The 16,930-nt window shown below is 45.3% G+C and overlaps 1 protein-coding gene across 1 annotated transcript in view; it reads left to right on the forward strand.

Annotated features, from left to right (window-relative positions):
• Nucleotides 1–8,303, forward strand: part of CUNH1orf94 (chromosome unknown C1orf94 homolog) — a 35,281-nt gene extending 26,978 nt beyond the window's left edge. The window contains exons 6-7 of the mRNA XM_045860047.1: nt 2,516–2,712; nt 8,217–8,303. Of these exons, the coding sequence (XP_045716003.1) occupies nt 2,516–2,712; nt 8,217–8,292 (273 nt within the window). The 3' untranslated portion in view covers nt 8,293–8,303. The remainder of the gene's footprint in view (nt 1–2,515; nt 2,713–8,216) is intronic.
• Nucleotides 8,304–16,930: the final 8,627 nt, after the last annotated feature.

The following is a 16,930-nucleotide window of genomic DNA, read 5'->3' on the forward strand; positions in this document are numbered from 1 at the left end:
CAGAGTCCATGATCCCAATCACCACAGTTTACTGCCTCTTATACATAGATTCGCAACAATGTCCTAGCAAAGTAAAGCATGGAGACAAAATTACAGAAACAGGGTTACAGAGATATGGCTCTAGACATGCCACCAAGCTGTGTGTGCACTGTGCAGGCACACCCAGAACCCAAAGCTGCATGCTCAGAGATGCTGAGTGTCTTGGGTGGGGTTGGGGTGTGAGAAAAGGCCTTGTACCCTCACGCACAGGTGGACCGGGCCCACACTTGGACTTGCAAACTCTGAGGCCTCTCCTCTCTCCCTGGGGAGCCCCTCCCTTTCTCTGCAAACTGCACCTCTGATCTGAAGTACATTAGGCTCTTCCAGAGGGTAGAGAAGGGGCGGCAGGTATGGATTACTTTATCGTGTGGGCCTGGATGGCTGCCTTTTCAGCAGTGGGAGCTTTGCATCCTGAGATGGAGGGAGGCGAGGTAGTCTGGCTCACAGATTCTCAGCCACGTCACCTCCACCCCACGAACAGTGGCACCATCCTCCTAGTTCCAAAGAGGATGTTTTTAGACAAAGTTATGTGCATGCCTATATTTGGAAAAAGTAATACAAGGACACAAATCTTAGAGGCAATCGCTGTTATTGGTTTCTCCGGTATTTTTGCAGGGATGGCTGTTTATACAAACGTTTTCATACACGTGGCATTCTGGGCGCGCTGTTCTATCGCCACTTTTATCAGCAGAGAGTCTGTCTTGGAGCAGTGTACACAGCTCTGTGCTATGGTTTTCATCAGTTACATGTAGTTAGGGGCACATTGTGAAATAGAGCTTGTATAAGCTCTAGGACAAGAATCTTTTCTTTCACATCAGTCTCCTCCCCAGTCTGCCTTCTCCTTCCCTGCTAGGAAAACTAGGAGTACTTTTTCGTCACGCTGACCCACAGGTGTCTGTCCTGGGGGGTGCTTTCCTGGGTTTTCTCTGTAAGCTCCTGGATCTCTCTGACCTTTAGCTCATCCTCTTGGGGTTTTTGTGCCTGTGTATAGCTTCACCAGATCCTATGCGTCCACTGGGGGAAATATGGGGAAAGCCCAGAGGGAGGGGTCGAGGCCTCCAGAAGGATGAAACACTTGCCAAGCAAGCCACTTAACTCCTCTGAACCTGTTTCCTCGGCTTTATATTGCGAATACTAATGGTCCCACCTCCCAGGGCTGTTTGGAGTTTGAATGAGCGAATCCGTGTGAAGGGCACACCCTAAACCCTGGAGAACTACTTTGAACGTTGTATCAGATAAGCAAGCACAGGCCAGGTGGGGGCTGTCGGTGTGCTGAATTCCCCAGCAGCTTGGACCCCAGGCTCTTGCTGTTACAGTGGAAATCCAGACGTTGAGGGCGTTTTGATGGAAACTTGCCTTAGCACACAGGAGGATGGACGGCAGCCTCGCCCGTGAGAGGGCGCTCTGGCGTTTGGGGCCGTCAGTAGTGGAATAGGGCGCTCACAAGGAGACGAGCTCCGTGGCGTTCTAGGTGTTCAAGCCGGCACTTACTGGTCTCTTCTTCCTTCCTTCCACTTCCTTTCTTTCTCTCTCCAGCACTCACTCAGAATATGTGTGTTGAGCAGTTACTGTGTGCCAGGCACTATCTTAGGATGGAAACTACGTCAATAAATAAGACAGATGGGCTTCCTGCCTTGCCAGGGGCGTGATTGTGAGAGCCCTGGTTTGGGGTGGGGGTATGATCCAGGTGGTCCCCAAGACCGCTCGAATTCCTATTTTTCTCCAAGGTTTGAGCTGAATCCCATTGCCTTTTTTTCTGTCTCTTTCTTCTAGACTCACCACACTGTCCAATACTGTACCCACGAGCCATGTGGGGCTACTTGAATTTAAATCAATTAAATTAAGTAAAATTAAAAATTCACATTCTTATTCACATGCCACATTTCAAGTACTCAATACCCACGTGTGGCTGGTGGCTGCTGTGTTGGACAGTGCGAATACAGATCATTTCCACCATCTGTCACAGGAATTTCAGCTGGGCAGGGCTGTCTTGTACTTGGAACCCGTCGAGATCCTGAGATAGAAACCAGAGATATTTAAATCTCAACAGCCTTTTTTTTTTTGAGATGGCAGAAGACTTAAAGATGAACAAGGGGCTTTGAGAATGGTTATTGACAGAATGAAAAGAATGGGGGCAGGGAAGGGAAAAGAGATATTTGAAATTTTCCATTTATTATGTCTCAGACTCTTTACTTACATCAACTGACTCAGTCCCCATACAACAAAGATAGTGTTGCCCATTTCACAGATAAGGAAACTGAGGCTCAGCAAAATTTAGTCACTTGCCAAACTCACGGACAGAAGTTGAGCCCTGTGTGTTTTCCATTCCAACATGTTGCCTTCTATGTGCTCCACAGTGGCTGAGGGGCACAGGGCTGAGGGATGGGGCTGGGGTTAGGCGGAAGGTTGGGGAGTGTGAGGTTTGGAAGCAGTGAGCTCTGCTGGACCTCACCCCTCTCTCTTCTCTGACCTGCAGATGACGCCATACAATCCACTGCAAATGGGACAGCAGATTTTCCGCTCTTCCTACACCCCCCTGCTGAGCTATGTCCCCTTCGTCCAGCCCAACTATTCATACCCTCAGAGGACACCTCCAAAGCTGTCCTCCAACCCTCGAGACCCTTCCCCCATGGCAGGAGATGGGCCACAGTTTCTCTTTCCCCAGCCATACGGGTGAGTCTGACCTGCACTGGAAGTCCTGCTTACAGCTAGGAAGCTGCTGGAGAGGGGAGTGAGTATGCTGGGTTCCACTGCTGTGGGGAGGGGTGGGCCCTGTGCCTGTGTCTGGATGCTGCGTGGGTCCTGATGGAGCTGGTGTGGAGGTAAGCAGGGTCTGGAGCCTGATGGCCCCTGCTGGTGGCCCATTTCGGGGCTGCTGCTGCACAGTGAGTAGTGACAATACTCCAGCACAGCAGGTGGCAGGCAGTGGAGCATGGCACATTTGCCTTTTCCCATTTGCTTGGTTTACAACAGGACACAGCCAGGTAATCTCGCAGCTCTCCCCACTCACTGCACCCTGAGCTCCTCGCCAGGCTAATCTCCTGAACATCCCATTGACTTCACGGCAGGCCCCGCTGAAGGATCCTCCGCTGCTTATCAGGGCTGCTCGTGCTTTTCCACCAAAGTGCCCCAGACAGTAGAGGGTAGGGGCTTAGCCACAGATAGCCAACACAAACTCAACCTGTTAGCTGAAAATCCCACACAAGTGTAAACATGCTGGTTAGGTCATAAATTTGTGTTTGTTGTTTTAATGCAACAACACAGAGCCTCTCACTCCCACTCAACAAATCTTCAAATGGTTTGGATGCTCACAGAGGAAGGCAGTCCTGTTCCTGAGAATCCAAGTCTCTCAGACACCCTGGAAAATGTGCACCCAATTCTATAAACTTGGTTTATAGAATTAAGGCCAAATTTGCCAATCTGACATCGATTCCCCACCTCCCCATCACAGGGCATCACTGCAGTGTTGAGGGGAGTCCCCAGACTCTCATCCTTTCAGTCAGCATTTCCCCGAGTATTTCTCATTTAAAGGGCTAATGCTAGAAAGAGGCTTCTGTAGTCTATCTGTTTGGGAAAAGCTGTGGGAAACAAAGATAAACACATTTCTTAACTGTTGGAATTCTCAGATCATTTAATTTCCAAGGGTGCATGGAGAATGTCCAAAAGGGTGATCAATAGTGTTATCTGTAGCCCTGGCTAGTGTGGCTCAGCAGATTGAGTGCCAGCCTGAGAACCAAAGGGTTGCAGGTTCGATTCCCAGTCAGGGCACATGCCTGGGTTGTGGGCTGGGTCCCCAGTTGGGGGTGCTCAAGAAGCAACCACACATCGATGTTTCTCTCCCTCTCTTCCTATCTCTCTAAAGATAAATAAAATATTTAAAAAGTATATTAAAAAATAGTGTTATCTGAACCTAAAACCCACAGCCCTGTTTTTCTCTTGCTTTCTTATTTTCATTGTTCACTTTCCCTCCCTCCCTTTCTCCTTCCCTTCTTCCATTTCTCCTTTCCTTCTCTCCTTCCTTCCTCCTTTCCTCCTCCTGCCTTTTTCTTTTCCTTTTCCTTGTAAGGCACATCAGAACACCCTGGAAAGCATGCATTACTTTACATAGTTCATATGCTTTTAGCCTGAGGGTCATAGATGATTAAGACATGGGTCCTTCCTTCAGAGAGCTGAGAGTGAGTGAAATGTGGGCATAGTGATGTTAGAGCCATGACGAAGTGGAGACCGTCGAAGTGGCTCAAGGACAGAGAAAGGATCTTTGCTGGGGGCACAGTGACCAGTGATTAGAGAAGGGCCTTCCAGGTGGTAGAAGTGAGGCCCCAGATTGCAAGGGGCATGGCAAGCTTGAGGTCTGGGCAAGAAAGTCATGTGGTTGAATTATTAGATTTATCCCTGAAAAAAGGTGGAAAATAGGATTGGGAAAAAGAGGCTGGGACTGGATCCTTAAAGGCTTCTGGCTGCTAGGCCTAGGGATCCATTGCAGGTTTGTGCCCATCAGCGTGAACTGATGGGCTGGAGGGGAGAGAAACAGGAGGAAAGAGAGTGTGTTGTCTGGAGGTAGCTCTGGGGATCTGTAGGAGAGGTTCTCACCTCCTTGGAGGTGAGAGTGGATGAGACTGCAGAGGGATGGAGACAAACTACCAGCAGGCCAGCTGACTTCCCATATTCTGTGCTGTGACTCTGAGCTTAAGGGAAGAGAGACTTGCTGCAGAACTTGGGAGGGAGCATGATATCGAGGGCTCATCGGTCAGCCATTGGGAAGCACTGATTGGGAGCAGTAAGGGTGGGCAGTTGAGACCCAGTCACTGACTGTCTGCCCAGGCAGGGAGAGGAAAAGGACAAAGCAGGAGGCTGTGGAAGAAGCAGTCTTAGAAGTGGGAAGGGATCATAGGTCCAGGTGGACACATCATGGGCCAAGGTGCAGAGTGACAGGAGTGGTGGCAGGCAGCAAGGTGGAATGGTGGTCAGTGGTGGGCAAGACCAGGAGAGTGAGGTCAGAAAAGCAAAGCAAGGGATGTGGACCTGTGTCCTCAGAAGGAACAATGTGTTCATTCAAAAAATACTTATTGAGATGGAGCATCTTCTACGTGCCTGGCACTGTTCTAGGCACTGGTTAATGCAGTGATGAAGACCAAGTCTTCCTTCTCTCATTCGAAGGGGAGAAATAGACAACATGGAAGTAAACAAGCAGCATACTCGCCAGGTGCTGGGGGTTAGGGGAGAGGGAATGAAGGGAAATCTCTTGAGCGGAGATCTAAATGAAGTGAGAGAATGAACCAGGCATATATGTGGGTGAGGAGCACTCTGGGCAGAAAGCATAGAAAGCGCAGTAGCTCCAGATGGGGAATGTAGCTGGAGCACAGTGAGTGGGAGAGAGAGTGGGCAGCATTGAAATAAGAGGAGGAGCCAGGGCCAGACTAGGTGGGGCCTATAGACATGGTACAAGGTTTTGTGTTTTTTTTTAAGAGCAGTGGGAAGCCATTATGACTTTCAAACTGGTGAGGACATGTTCTAGTTTTCTGTCTAGAGAAGATGACATGGGCCAAGTTATGAAGAGTGGACTGTGGGGTCCGAGCCTTTGCAGGGGTACAGGATGGGAGCTTTTATAGCCGTCTGAACAAGAGGTGCTGGTGGCATGGACAAAGGCAGTGGCAGTGGAAGAGAGGACAAGTGAAAGGTCTGGAGTGTTTATTGTCATGTGGAATGAGGAAGAGGGGTATCAAGTATGATTCCTAGGTTTTTGACTTCAGCAACTAGATAAGTGGTGATGCTAAAATACCAAGGTCAAGAAGGCTAGAGCCAAGATCTGTTGATAAGAGTTTGGCTTAAGATATGCAACATTTGAGATGTGAGTGGAGCTGTGTGAGGCAGATGACTACACAAGTCTGGGGCTCAGGGCAGAGGTTGGGGCTAGTAATGGAAATCTGGGAGTTATTAGCACACAGATGATATTTAAAGGCTTGGGATGGGATGAGGTCACCCAGCAAGTGCATGTACATAGAGAAGAGAGGAGGCCCAAGGACTAAGCCCTGGGCCTCCAGCATGTGGAGAGGTTGGGGAGATGTGGAAGAACTAGCAAAGGGTCTAAGAGGGAGCCATATAAAGTGGAAGAAACTATGGAAGAGAGTGCAGGTAGTCAAGTGAAGAAATTACTTCCTGGGGGAGAAAAGGAGGGATTGTGGGTGATGAAAATGAAACCCAGGCACTGTCGGATGGAGCACTGAGCACAGCAGTGGTATTGGGTTGCGGTTACCAGTGATCCTGGGCGAACTCGGTCTGGGAGAGTCTACTCTGGGCGGGGGAGGATATAGGACCTAGTGGAGAGTTTAGTCTTGGAGACCAAGAGAGTCAGCACTTCCTCTGGGTCAGGAGCAAAGGAGAGAACAAGAGACTAAACTAGTCAAAGTGGGAGAGAAAGGAGCAGGTGGCTTCTGTGTTCTCAAGGAAGGAGCAGGGGAGCCCTCCCTTCCCTCTGCCAAACCAATTTGCATACACACATCAGGGTACAATAACCATACAATTTATCTTCCAAAGAACAATACTGAAAGCTAAAAGAAGCACAAATGATGATTACACTGGAAATATCAGTGTAGAAACTGTCCTAAGCAAACCAGGGCAGATCACCCTGTTCAAGAGGCAGTTTAAGCTCTCCCTGCTTCCTTGGGAAGGATTCCTTGACAACTCTTGTCCATAGGGATTACCTGTTCTCCTGGTCCTCTAATGCTCATTCCGCCCAGGCCATGCCCTTGGCAGTTGATCCAATCAGAAAATCTCAGCCCGAGAAGGGCTTAAATACCTGGGGTGGGGCTATCAGATATGAGGTATGCCCTGAGTAATTTGTTACTGGGAGTTATTAAATTAAAGTATTGGCTATGGCTTTTATTTTATAAATCAGAGTAGAATCCAGGGTATCTCTATAGTAACATCACTTTCAATCATTTATATTCCAATATGGTTTTTGAAATAGAGAATGAGCAGTGGGGTCACTGCCAGCATTAATTGCTCATCAGGCACTTACCTCGTGCCAGGCTGGGTGCTGGGTGTGAAATGGTGGGCAGTCCAGATCATGTCCCCGCTCTCGTGGAATCTATTTCAGTGAGAAGGGAATTAAACACAATCCAAAGGCTAGCCTGTGTTGTCCATGGACACTCAGCGAGTGTCAGATACCGACATGAGCTGAGGCATTACAAATCAATGTGCTGGTTTGTTCCCACGGCTTCTCTTCTCCCCAGCTCCCCTTTGCATTTTACCAATTCATGGGAAAGCGCCATGAACGTGAACATCTTCTATAATATGCATCTGCCCAACTGAAAAGTGACTGAGAGCTCCTGGATTAGACTAAATCCAGTCATTTGCTACGCGGTAATTCATACTGAGCTTGCTCCCATTCATTTAAAGTATCCTAGCAGATGGGTGACGAAATTGCAGTAGGATTCCAGAAGTGTGAGTGAATGATTCCATGTGGAGGGGTCAAGGGAAGGTTTCACAGAGGAGGTGGCTTTTGAACTCCCTTTTGAGGAGTGAGTAGGAGGGTGCCAGGGAGGAAAAGCAGGAGTGTGTCTATTTCTGCTCTTGGAGGGTGAGGCTCAGACCTTCCCGGCTCTTCCTTCTCCGAGGGCCTAGCAAACTCCCAGGCACTCAGTGGTGTCTTAGTGCTTAATTCTTGAAATGATATTGAAGCAAAGAGCCTGTGTTAGCTTGGTGCTGATAAGGGGAGGAGCCCCGGGATTGTCTGGACTCCCAGAACACACTCTGGGAAGTGGCCCTGAATTCTCTGTTGTGGAATTTCCTCAGGGACACGCCTGGTCCTCTAAAGCAGGTAGAGTGGCTGCAGGACCACAGGTATGGTGTTCAGATCCAGGTAAGAGAGGCTCCCTATGTTGTGGTCCTGGACATGGTGAGAGTGTAGGCTCCATTGAAGTAATCCCTGCAGACCACGGGGGCCTTCTTGACCTGTGTAAGTGGCAGGAAAAGCTCTTTTTTGTCATCCAATTGTATCACTTTAATATTTTATTTTCCCAGAGCCAAAGCTTTTTTATTATGCCAGAGCTTTTAGCCTCCAAGCCTGTCACAATCATGACAGTCTTTGACAGCCACAAAATTAAAATATTACTTTTCCTAATATCTCTGCCAACATCAGGAATGTCACCCTGACATCCATCATCTTTGTCTTCCAGGTTCGGCTCCTCGTCTGGTGGTCCCCTGCTGAACAGCCCCTATTTTTCCTCCAGTGGGAATGGCATAAATTTTTAGGTCTCCTTCTCCGCTCCCTCCTCCTACCTGAGCCCTCACCCGAGGGCTCTGGGATTCTGGACGCTGCAACAACTTGGTAGGAAGTTTGGAAAGCCAAGGTTCCAGCCGGATCACAGACGGAAGACAGCAAGACCAGACTCATTTACTCACCAACACTCACACGCACAGCACCCCCGACCACAGCGGCATACTCACTTGCTCAAGTACTTATGCACCTGTATTTAGCTAACATGAGTGATTTTTGTTTTTGTTGTTGTTGGTAAAATAGAAGTAAGACACTTAATTTTAGAACGTTTGTATTTTATGATAAAAGTATGAGCTGCTTGAAACAGAGTGTGCCTGTTTGGGGTTTTTTTTTCTGTTTGCTGTTGTTTTGTTCTGCATAATCTTCACGGCTTCTTTCCCCCACATGACTCATTGTTTACTCAGTGCGTGAAAAGACACCAGGGGCTGAAGTCCTGAAGTGCTGGTCTGTAAATATGAGACCCCAGAGGTCATAAACTTGACCTCTTCTCTTTCTTCTGTGACCTATTCACTTCTCAGCATCCCAGTTTATGTACCCTAGGAATGGATGTAAAAAAGACCCTCACCCTCCTGTGTCCTATCTAGGTGATGGTTTTACAGAAACAACTCTCTCAGACACAAGATGGGAAGATGTGTCTTGGAAATGAATTCTAAAAATAATCATAAATGTGACAGACTATGTCCAGGGATTGTATACCAATGTGAAGCAGCTCCAGGTCAGCCTCTAAACTGCCTCTAATGGCATGGCCCTTGGACCTCTCTTGATCAACTTTTATTAATGACTTGAGTAAGGACATTGACAGCATCCTGATCACAGTTATGGAGGCACAACTCTGGGAAGAGGAGGTGACCTGAATCAGTTAGACACATGTCCTTTAACTCTCCTCTTCTCCACCCATGACAGGCATCACTAAGCTACTGTTCCCCTGAGCCTGGACAAAGCCACAGATTCTCCTTGTGGCTGTCCAGGAAGCCACTGCTGATCAGGGCTGGTCTGTGAAATGCAACCCATGTGCTATTCTTGGGTTTCAACTTTAACAAGATGAAATTCGGGGGTGAATGTAAGGACCTACCTTACACTTACCTACTTTGGGGTCTAAAAATGAACTCTGGATAGACAGACAGACCAACACTATCAGTTCCAAGTCACTCTATTCCCAACACTATTAATCACTTGAATGCAGAACCCCACCCTGGCTGAGGTGAGGGCCAGGCCTGGGGAAGTTAGGAGCCATGATCCTGAAGGCAATGAGAAGCTGGTGTCCAGAAGTCACCGGTGTCTTGGGATGGGTCTAAGTCTGGTGTCCACAAGAGCATTTCTCTTGCCCTCACAGTGTGACACCATTGGCCTCACTGGCCTTTAGTTTTTTCCCCTGGGTCCCTGGAAACCAATTTCTCTCCTAAGTTCTCTTAGGACTTAGGCCTCCTCCATAGTGTAAGTCTGGGATACACCCTCAGCCCTTCAGCCCTTCTCCGAGGCTCACCCTACTTTTGGTATCATTTTGTCATTATCCTTGATTTAGTCTAGATTCTCCATGGCCTCTGAGAAACACTAGTTACCTAGAAGTTTTCAAAAATGTAGGAGTCCCTTTCTTCCCCAAAGGGCTTCCTCACATTGTACCTCTGGGTATTAAGCCAGGCTGGATGATAGATTACCATCCTCTCGAGATCTCAGAGTGTTTGAAGGCAAAAGAAAGTAAGAGGAAAAGCATAGATTCACCCTTGGCTGGACCTGGGTTCTTAGCCACTTCGCAACTTTACCTTGGTCAGAGAACTTAACCTCACTGAACCTCAGTTCCACTAATGACAATGTTAATTGTGAGGATTAAAAGATAATGTAAGCTTGCCTTGGATGTGTAGTTCAGTTGCTTAGAGCATTATCCTGATACAACAAAGTTGTAGGTTCAATCCCCGGTCAGGGCACATAGGAGAATCAACCACTGAATGTATAAATAAATGGAACAACAAGTAAATCTCTCTCTCTCTCTCTCTCTCTCTCTCTCTCTCTCTCTCTCCCCCCCTCTAAAAATCAATAAATAAAAAGGTAATGTAGGCTTAATATAGACCTAATGTATTCTTGTGCTTTTAAGGTTGTAGAATAATTATGTTTTTGTCTCCCTGCTTTGGAAATTTATCTTCAAATGATAAGGAGAGCAAGAGAACCTACACAAACTTTATTCTCAGTGAAACGAGAAGGCAGCAATCCCATCTGCTATATATGGAGGCAGACATGGAATGGAGAGATGGTAAATAAATACCTTAGAAGAACAGGGGAAGATCACATTGACATGTTGGCTGAAGAGGATATAGCGAAATGAAACAAACCATTTTCCCATGCAGAATCTTGAAGGTCTCAGGAGCTGGAGGTGCCAGGTGCTGGACACCATGAAAGGCACTGCCGGGGAGAGATGAAATTGAGGGGTTGATATAAGAGGTAGCTCCATCCTGGCCTCACAACACCAGGGGCCATGAGCAGGTCTATAAGAGAAAGGAGGCATTTTCTTGGAACAAACTTACAGACCATGTGTAAGGACTGTGGAGATGAGGGCCCAGAGGGAAAAGGAAGACTGAGTGAATACACACCCAGCCAGTGCCAAGCTAGGCTTTAACCAAGAGGCATGCGTTTGGAGGGTCCTCTGAAGAAACGGAATTGTATTTGGAGGTACCAATGAAAATTACCCTTCATGGAGAGCTTCCCATCAACTTTTTGGACCTGATGTTTAATAAGAATGAACAATCTCCAACAAGAAGCAGATCAAAACAAGGCAAAGGGAATTAAGAACATACAGATCATAATGTTCTCAGGGAGATAAGATAGTATACTTTAAAAATAGGGGCAACATGTTATATGCTTATTTTAAAAAAATCAGAACAAGAAAGTGCTTTTGAAATTAGAATAGTGATAGCTGATTTTTTTTTTTATTCAGTGAGAAGAGTTGGAAGCTAACATCAGAGAAATCTTATGGAAAGGAGAATTTTAAAAAGTCACAGGGACGAATTATGAGATAAAAGATAAAAAATGAGAGGATCATTCCAGGAGGCCAAATATCTGACTAACAGGAGTTCTAGGCAGAACAGTGAAAAGAGAGGGTGAGAAGTATTAACAGAAAAACACAAGGAAGTTTCTCAGATTGAATGGTCCAGACCAGTGCGCTGCAAAATGAATTTAAAAGATCCACATCCAGACACGTTGCTGTGAAATTTCAGAATGTCAAGGATAAAGGCAAGATTCTAAGCTTTTCAGAAAACCCACTCACATACAAATGTTCAAGATTCAGAATGGCATCAGATTTCTCAGCAGTAACATGGGAATCCAGAAGATTCTAGGACAAAGTTGTCATGGCTCTGAAGTGGAAATGATTTTCAACCTAGAATTCTAAAACCAAACTCATATCTGTGAAGATACAATGAAGATGCTTTCAGATATGCAAAGTCTCAAAAAATTTACCTCCTTGCACCTTTGTTGGGGAGCTAAGGCAGGATGTGTTCCTTGAAGACAAGGAAACCAAGACAACGGAAGATGTGGGATCCAGGCAATAGGTACCAATTCATCCTCAGTGGGAGGGAGGCCAAGGGGACTCCTGAGGGAATGAAAGGGGAAGTTCTTAGCTCAAGAACAGAACCCTGAAGCAGAGCCTGGAAAGTTGGGGACCTCAGATGAGAGGTGTGTCAGTGGGGGATTGGGAGGGCCTGGAGAAAAAGAAACTGATGATTATTTTGACAGGCTCGACTATGTGGAAAATCCAAGAGTTGCATTGAGAGTTGTTTTATAATGATTAGTTGGGGTAGAAATATTTAGCTATGAATTCAAATTTTAAAAAATGGGGCAATATTTACATGGTCATAATAACCAAAAGTACAAATATAAATTTAACCTAAATTGCATTATAATTTTTGTGGGAGGACAGAAGTGAAAAGAGGGGTGTGAATAGAGCTAAATTTTCACTTTCTGTACTAGTAATTCAGCATATAATATCTAAAATGGATGAATTGAGAGACAGTGGAATTCCCATAATCATCTAGAAATCTGGGAGTAAATCCCAGAATAAAGAGCCAAGAGAGCTGAACTGGCTGCTTGTAAGAAGCAGGATGATTTTGCTAGGGGTTTTGGTGCAGGGATCCCCAGCTTCTTCATGAGCCTTTTAGCATTATTTGGCTTCTAGACCATGTGCATGTACTACTTTAATAAAAACCAAGCATTTATTTAAAAAAAGAAATTGCATATAGAACCCCCTCCAGTATGGTGTCTGGCACGTGGTGGTGTCAGAAACGCATGTGGAATTTTACTGTGCTGCCTTCTGACCCAGCCCAAGCCCTCTTCCCGGGAAATCTGGGAATTGGATTCTCAGAAGCCTCTATGCATTTTCCCCCTAAAAAGTTCTTTAGGAGGAAACTTAGTTAGGGGAGAGCTGGAGCCAATGACTAATGCCTTCCCAACATACTGCACTCTTTGACTCCACTCACCTCTCTGGACATTCCAGAAACACTTGGGGAGTAGGGAATAAGGAATCTTGGTGCTTGTTCAGATTCATAAGGGATTGAAAACTCCCAGATCTTCCCTGCACTTCTTGCAGCCACTTCTCCAGCCCACTCATTCAGTACCTATTTGCTACTGAACCATCTCCCAAAATTACATCCGTGAGCCCCATGCACTAGTTAGCCAAAACACCGAGACCCAGTGCTGGGAGATAAAGGTTTATTCGACGTGGTCAAAGTGAAAGGACAAGAAAGCAAGATCTCTCAAATCTGTCCTCTTCCTATTTAAAGACGAAACAATACCTCAGCCATTTATACTTATATGGTGAGGACAAGGGGCGCTGGGTTGAAGAACCAAAATCTGCAAAATATTGTACATCAGTGATGTTATCTCTTTTATTATTTACTTTAGGGTTTTTAAAGTGACATTATCTTTAAAGCAAAAAGCAGAAACTAGACATCTTATGACCTTTGTTATTGTTTAAACTATCATTGTTTGTGCTTAACTGGCTATATTTTTCTAGTATTTCAACAGAAGTGTACTTTTAAACATTTCCCCTGAAACTTGCTTCACAGGCAGACTTCCAGAACTTGACTAACATACTTTCTTAATCTTTGGTGACAAGCTACATGACACCCAAAGCAACTGCAACATTTAGCTAATGCCTATACCTATGTCCCTAGGCCATAAGTGGCAAACACAAGGCCCATGAGCCGAACCTGGCCCTCCACCTTGTTTTATCTGGCCTGGTACCTTGTTTCTGCCCAGCGGCAGTGCCGAGCTCCTCACCCCTAGTTAAGGATTAGTTACATTTATACAGTCCTAGAATTGCATTCGGCCCTTTGAAGGCAACCACAAGGCTGATGTGGCCCCCCAGTGCAAATGACTTTGACACCCCTGCCCCAGATTCTCTCTCTGATCTAACACCTAAATGTATTCACTGAGACTTATTCTTAGGGATATAGCAATGGGCCAGACAGGCACAGAGTTTGCCCCCATGCATTTTAAACTTAAGACATTAAATCCTAGGTAAATGAAAAGTGATGAAGTCATTAAATGGACATTGGAGAGCACATAGCAAGACACCCACCCTGTTCAGAGTGTCAGACAAGTGATGTCTGCTGTTGTAACATACTTGGTCTTTGTATGTAATTCTAATCTGACGTTTTCAAGTTGCAACCATCCAGTCTCCTTCCCTGAAACGTACTTTATTTGCAAATTAATAATAATGGTAGTCCATGCCTGATTTAAGCCACAAAATTGAGGAGTAGTGTGTTTTCATGGGTTCCAGAAAGGGTTAATAAAATAACAGCTACTAATCATTGAGCCTTACAGTGGAACAGACATAGCGCTGTATACATCACCTTTATTATCTAGTGTAATGTTCATAATAACTCTGTGATATAAAGAGTGATTAAGTATCTTATTTAAAGTGACATGGTAAGTGACTCAAAGTCAATATTCTTACCTAGTTTTCCTCCCACTTCCCTCTTCTTAGTAACATAGCCCAGAGTGAATGAATGTTGTTGGAACTTTCATCGTGTGGATAATGACGATTAAGTTTTCAGAGCACTAAGACCTCTAAGGCATTTTCTAGTGTTAAGCCACTGTCATAAGCAGTGAGAGGCAGGGGCTGAGGGCTGGGAAGGAAGCAGCTCTAGGGAAAGGAGAGGGTTATCTGGAGAAGAGACAATTCTTAGTCTTCAAACTCCTCCAGTTCCTAGGCTCTCCTCCAAGGCTCACTCTTTCAGGAGGGCATCTTCATTTCTTGTGTTATTTCCTTTTGGCACCAAATATGCATTTACCCCTTTACCTTTAGGAATAGGACTTCAGTTTTTGGGTTGATACATGACTACTCAGAATATGTGACTTAGTTCTGGCCCAGTGAAATTTAGGCAGAAATGTTCTGTGTAACATCGGAGAGTGAAGCTACATTATGAAGTTGGTGGAGCGACACGATGGAAGGAGCTGAGCCTCTGACGATTGTGGAGGTGCCAGGCCAGCCCTGGAGTGCCTGTCCTCAGACTTTGTTTGTGTGAAGGGAAAGAGAACTTTTAAAAGCCATTGTTATTTGAGTTTCTTTCACACATAGCTGAATGTATCCTAGCTGACATACTCAAAAATGAAGAAACACCATTCCTTCAAGAAGGCTTTCTTCTTACTATTAGATGTTTTTGAGATCAGTTAACATCAGCCATCCACCCGTCCTTTCATCCATCCATCCATCCATCCCTCACTCACCCACTTTTTCTATTTATTCATTCATCACTGAGTAGACATTTATTGAACGCCTCCCTTGCAGCAGGTATTGGGATAGGTAGGTCCTGAGTTACATACATAGTTGGACAATCATATTTTCTTCCCTCACAGTTATGTATTTAAAAAAAGAAAGTTTTTAATAAGGAAGGTTTTCCTTGCCATAACCACAGAGCCAAAAGGAGAAGAACAATATTGGCTTAGAGGGGTCAGTTTCATATATAGCCATACTTACCATTTGATTCACTTCACAAAGACAGAAACAGATTGAGAGAATTCAAAGATTGCCCATCTACATTTTGAGGGATTGCATCTGTCAAATGAATGGAGGTAAGTCCACACTGCCAGTCACGGTCCAGGCAGAAGATAGAACTACTTCAGATAGAATCATTTTAGTTATTTGAACAAAAAATATTTCAAATATATAAGTAATTTGTTAACTTTATTTTGAAAAGCTGAAAAGGCAGAGAATTTTGAGCATAACATAGAAATAGCAACTGCAGAAAGAAGCTACTATCCAAAGGGAAGAAGGTAGAATTATTAAAATGTAGAATCCTGGGGAAGGAGTGTGGAGGAGATGAAACTCAGACATATGTATCTGGGGAGCAGGTACTGTTTGGCAGGGTTGGTGTCTCTGAGCTCAGAGGAGGAGCTCCATGGGGTAGGGGCCCAGACCTCTAAGGAGGAGACACCAGCATACAGGTGTTGGTATTCTAAAAGGAGGCTGGTTCTATTAGTGCCAGAAGAATGGCAAACTGGATCCAATGCTGCTATGGGAAAACATTGACATTGCTAGGGTGGTGCTGAGTGGAATAGGAGCCAAACAGGAATGCACAAATCTCTTCTTCTTCTTTCTCCAGCCTTGGGTCTCCCTCCAGTGGCCCAATTTGCAGAGCCTAACAGAGTCAGTAGGCAAAGCAGAAACATGTCAGGCAAGGAAGAGTTTTTGGACCAGTAGGAGTGGGTTTGAAGCAATGTAATGAAGGCCTAACAACTAGAACATCTGTTATGGACTGAATGTTTGTTCCCCACCCCAAGTTCATATGTTGAAGTCCTAACCTCAATGTCATGGTATTTGAAGATGAGATGTTGGGAAGTGATTAAGATTTAATGAGGTCATGCAGCAGGGGGCTCGTGGTGGGATTAGTGCCCTTATAAGAAGAGATGCCAGAGAGCTTTCTCCCCACATGCATACAAAGAAGAAGTGACACAGAGCAAATAACAAGCTGGTAGTGGTTTACAAGCCAAGAGAAGATGACTCAGAATGAAACTCACCTTGCTGGCACCTTGATCTTGCACTTACCAGCCTCCAGAACTGTGAGAAATAAGTTACCTTTGTTTAAGCCACCCAAACGCTCGCATTTTGTTGTGACAGCCTGAGTATATGAAGACACCCCTCCCCCTACAAGTACCCTGACATAGACAATTTTCAAGGTTGGTGAAATTCTCTAAGGTTGTCAAATATGAAAGTGACCACCTCAACAGTTATCTTCTGAGAGTCACTTCAACCAGTTCGCCAGCACCCCTGGTCTTATAGAAGAGTATGTAGGGATTCCTGGAGAATAAACTTCCTTGGACAAGGCATTTTTACAGAGTGTTTCTCTTAATCTTCATTATTCAGAAATCACCCGTTGTCCTTCAGAAATCATCCCAGGAAGCCGGGGGGCTGGGTGAGGGGTGATCAGGGACTATTAATCAACAGGCAAGTTGTCTTCTTGCTGCATCGTAAAGTCTCAAGGCTTAGCTTCAGCAGTTTATTGAATTACCAGGATGCCAAGAAAAATAGCTTTAATAACACATTTCTGCCTATCTATTATTTTTTTGTAACCCGGAGTGGAGAATTAAAAGGCTCCCTACGATTTAAAATTGCATTTTTAAAAT

This window comes from Phyllostomus hastatus, unplaced genomic scaffold, assembly GCF_019186645.2.
Source record: "Phyllostomus hastatus isolate PE091 unplaced genomic scaffold, TTU_PhHast_1.1 phas_scaffold_182, whole genome shotgun sequence".
Lineage (NCBI taxonomy): Eukaryota > Metazoa > Chordata > Mammalia > Chiroptera > Phyllostomidae > Phyllostomus > Phyllostomus hastatus.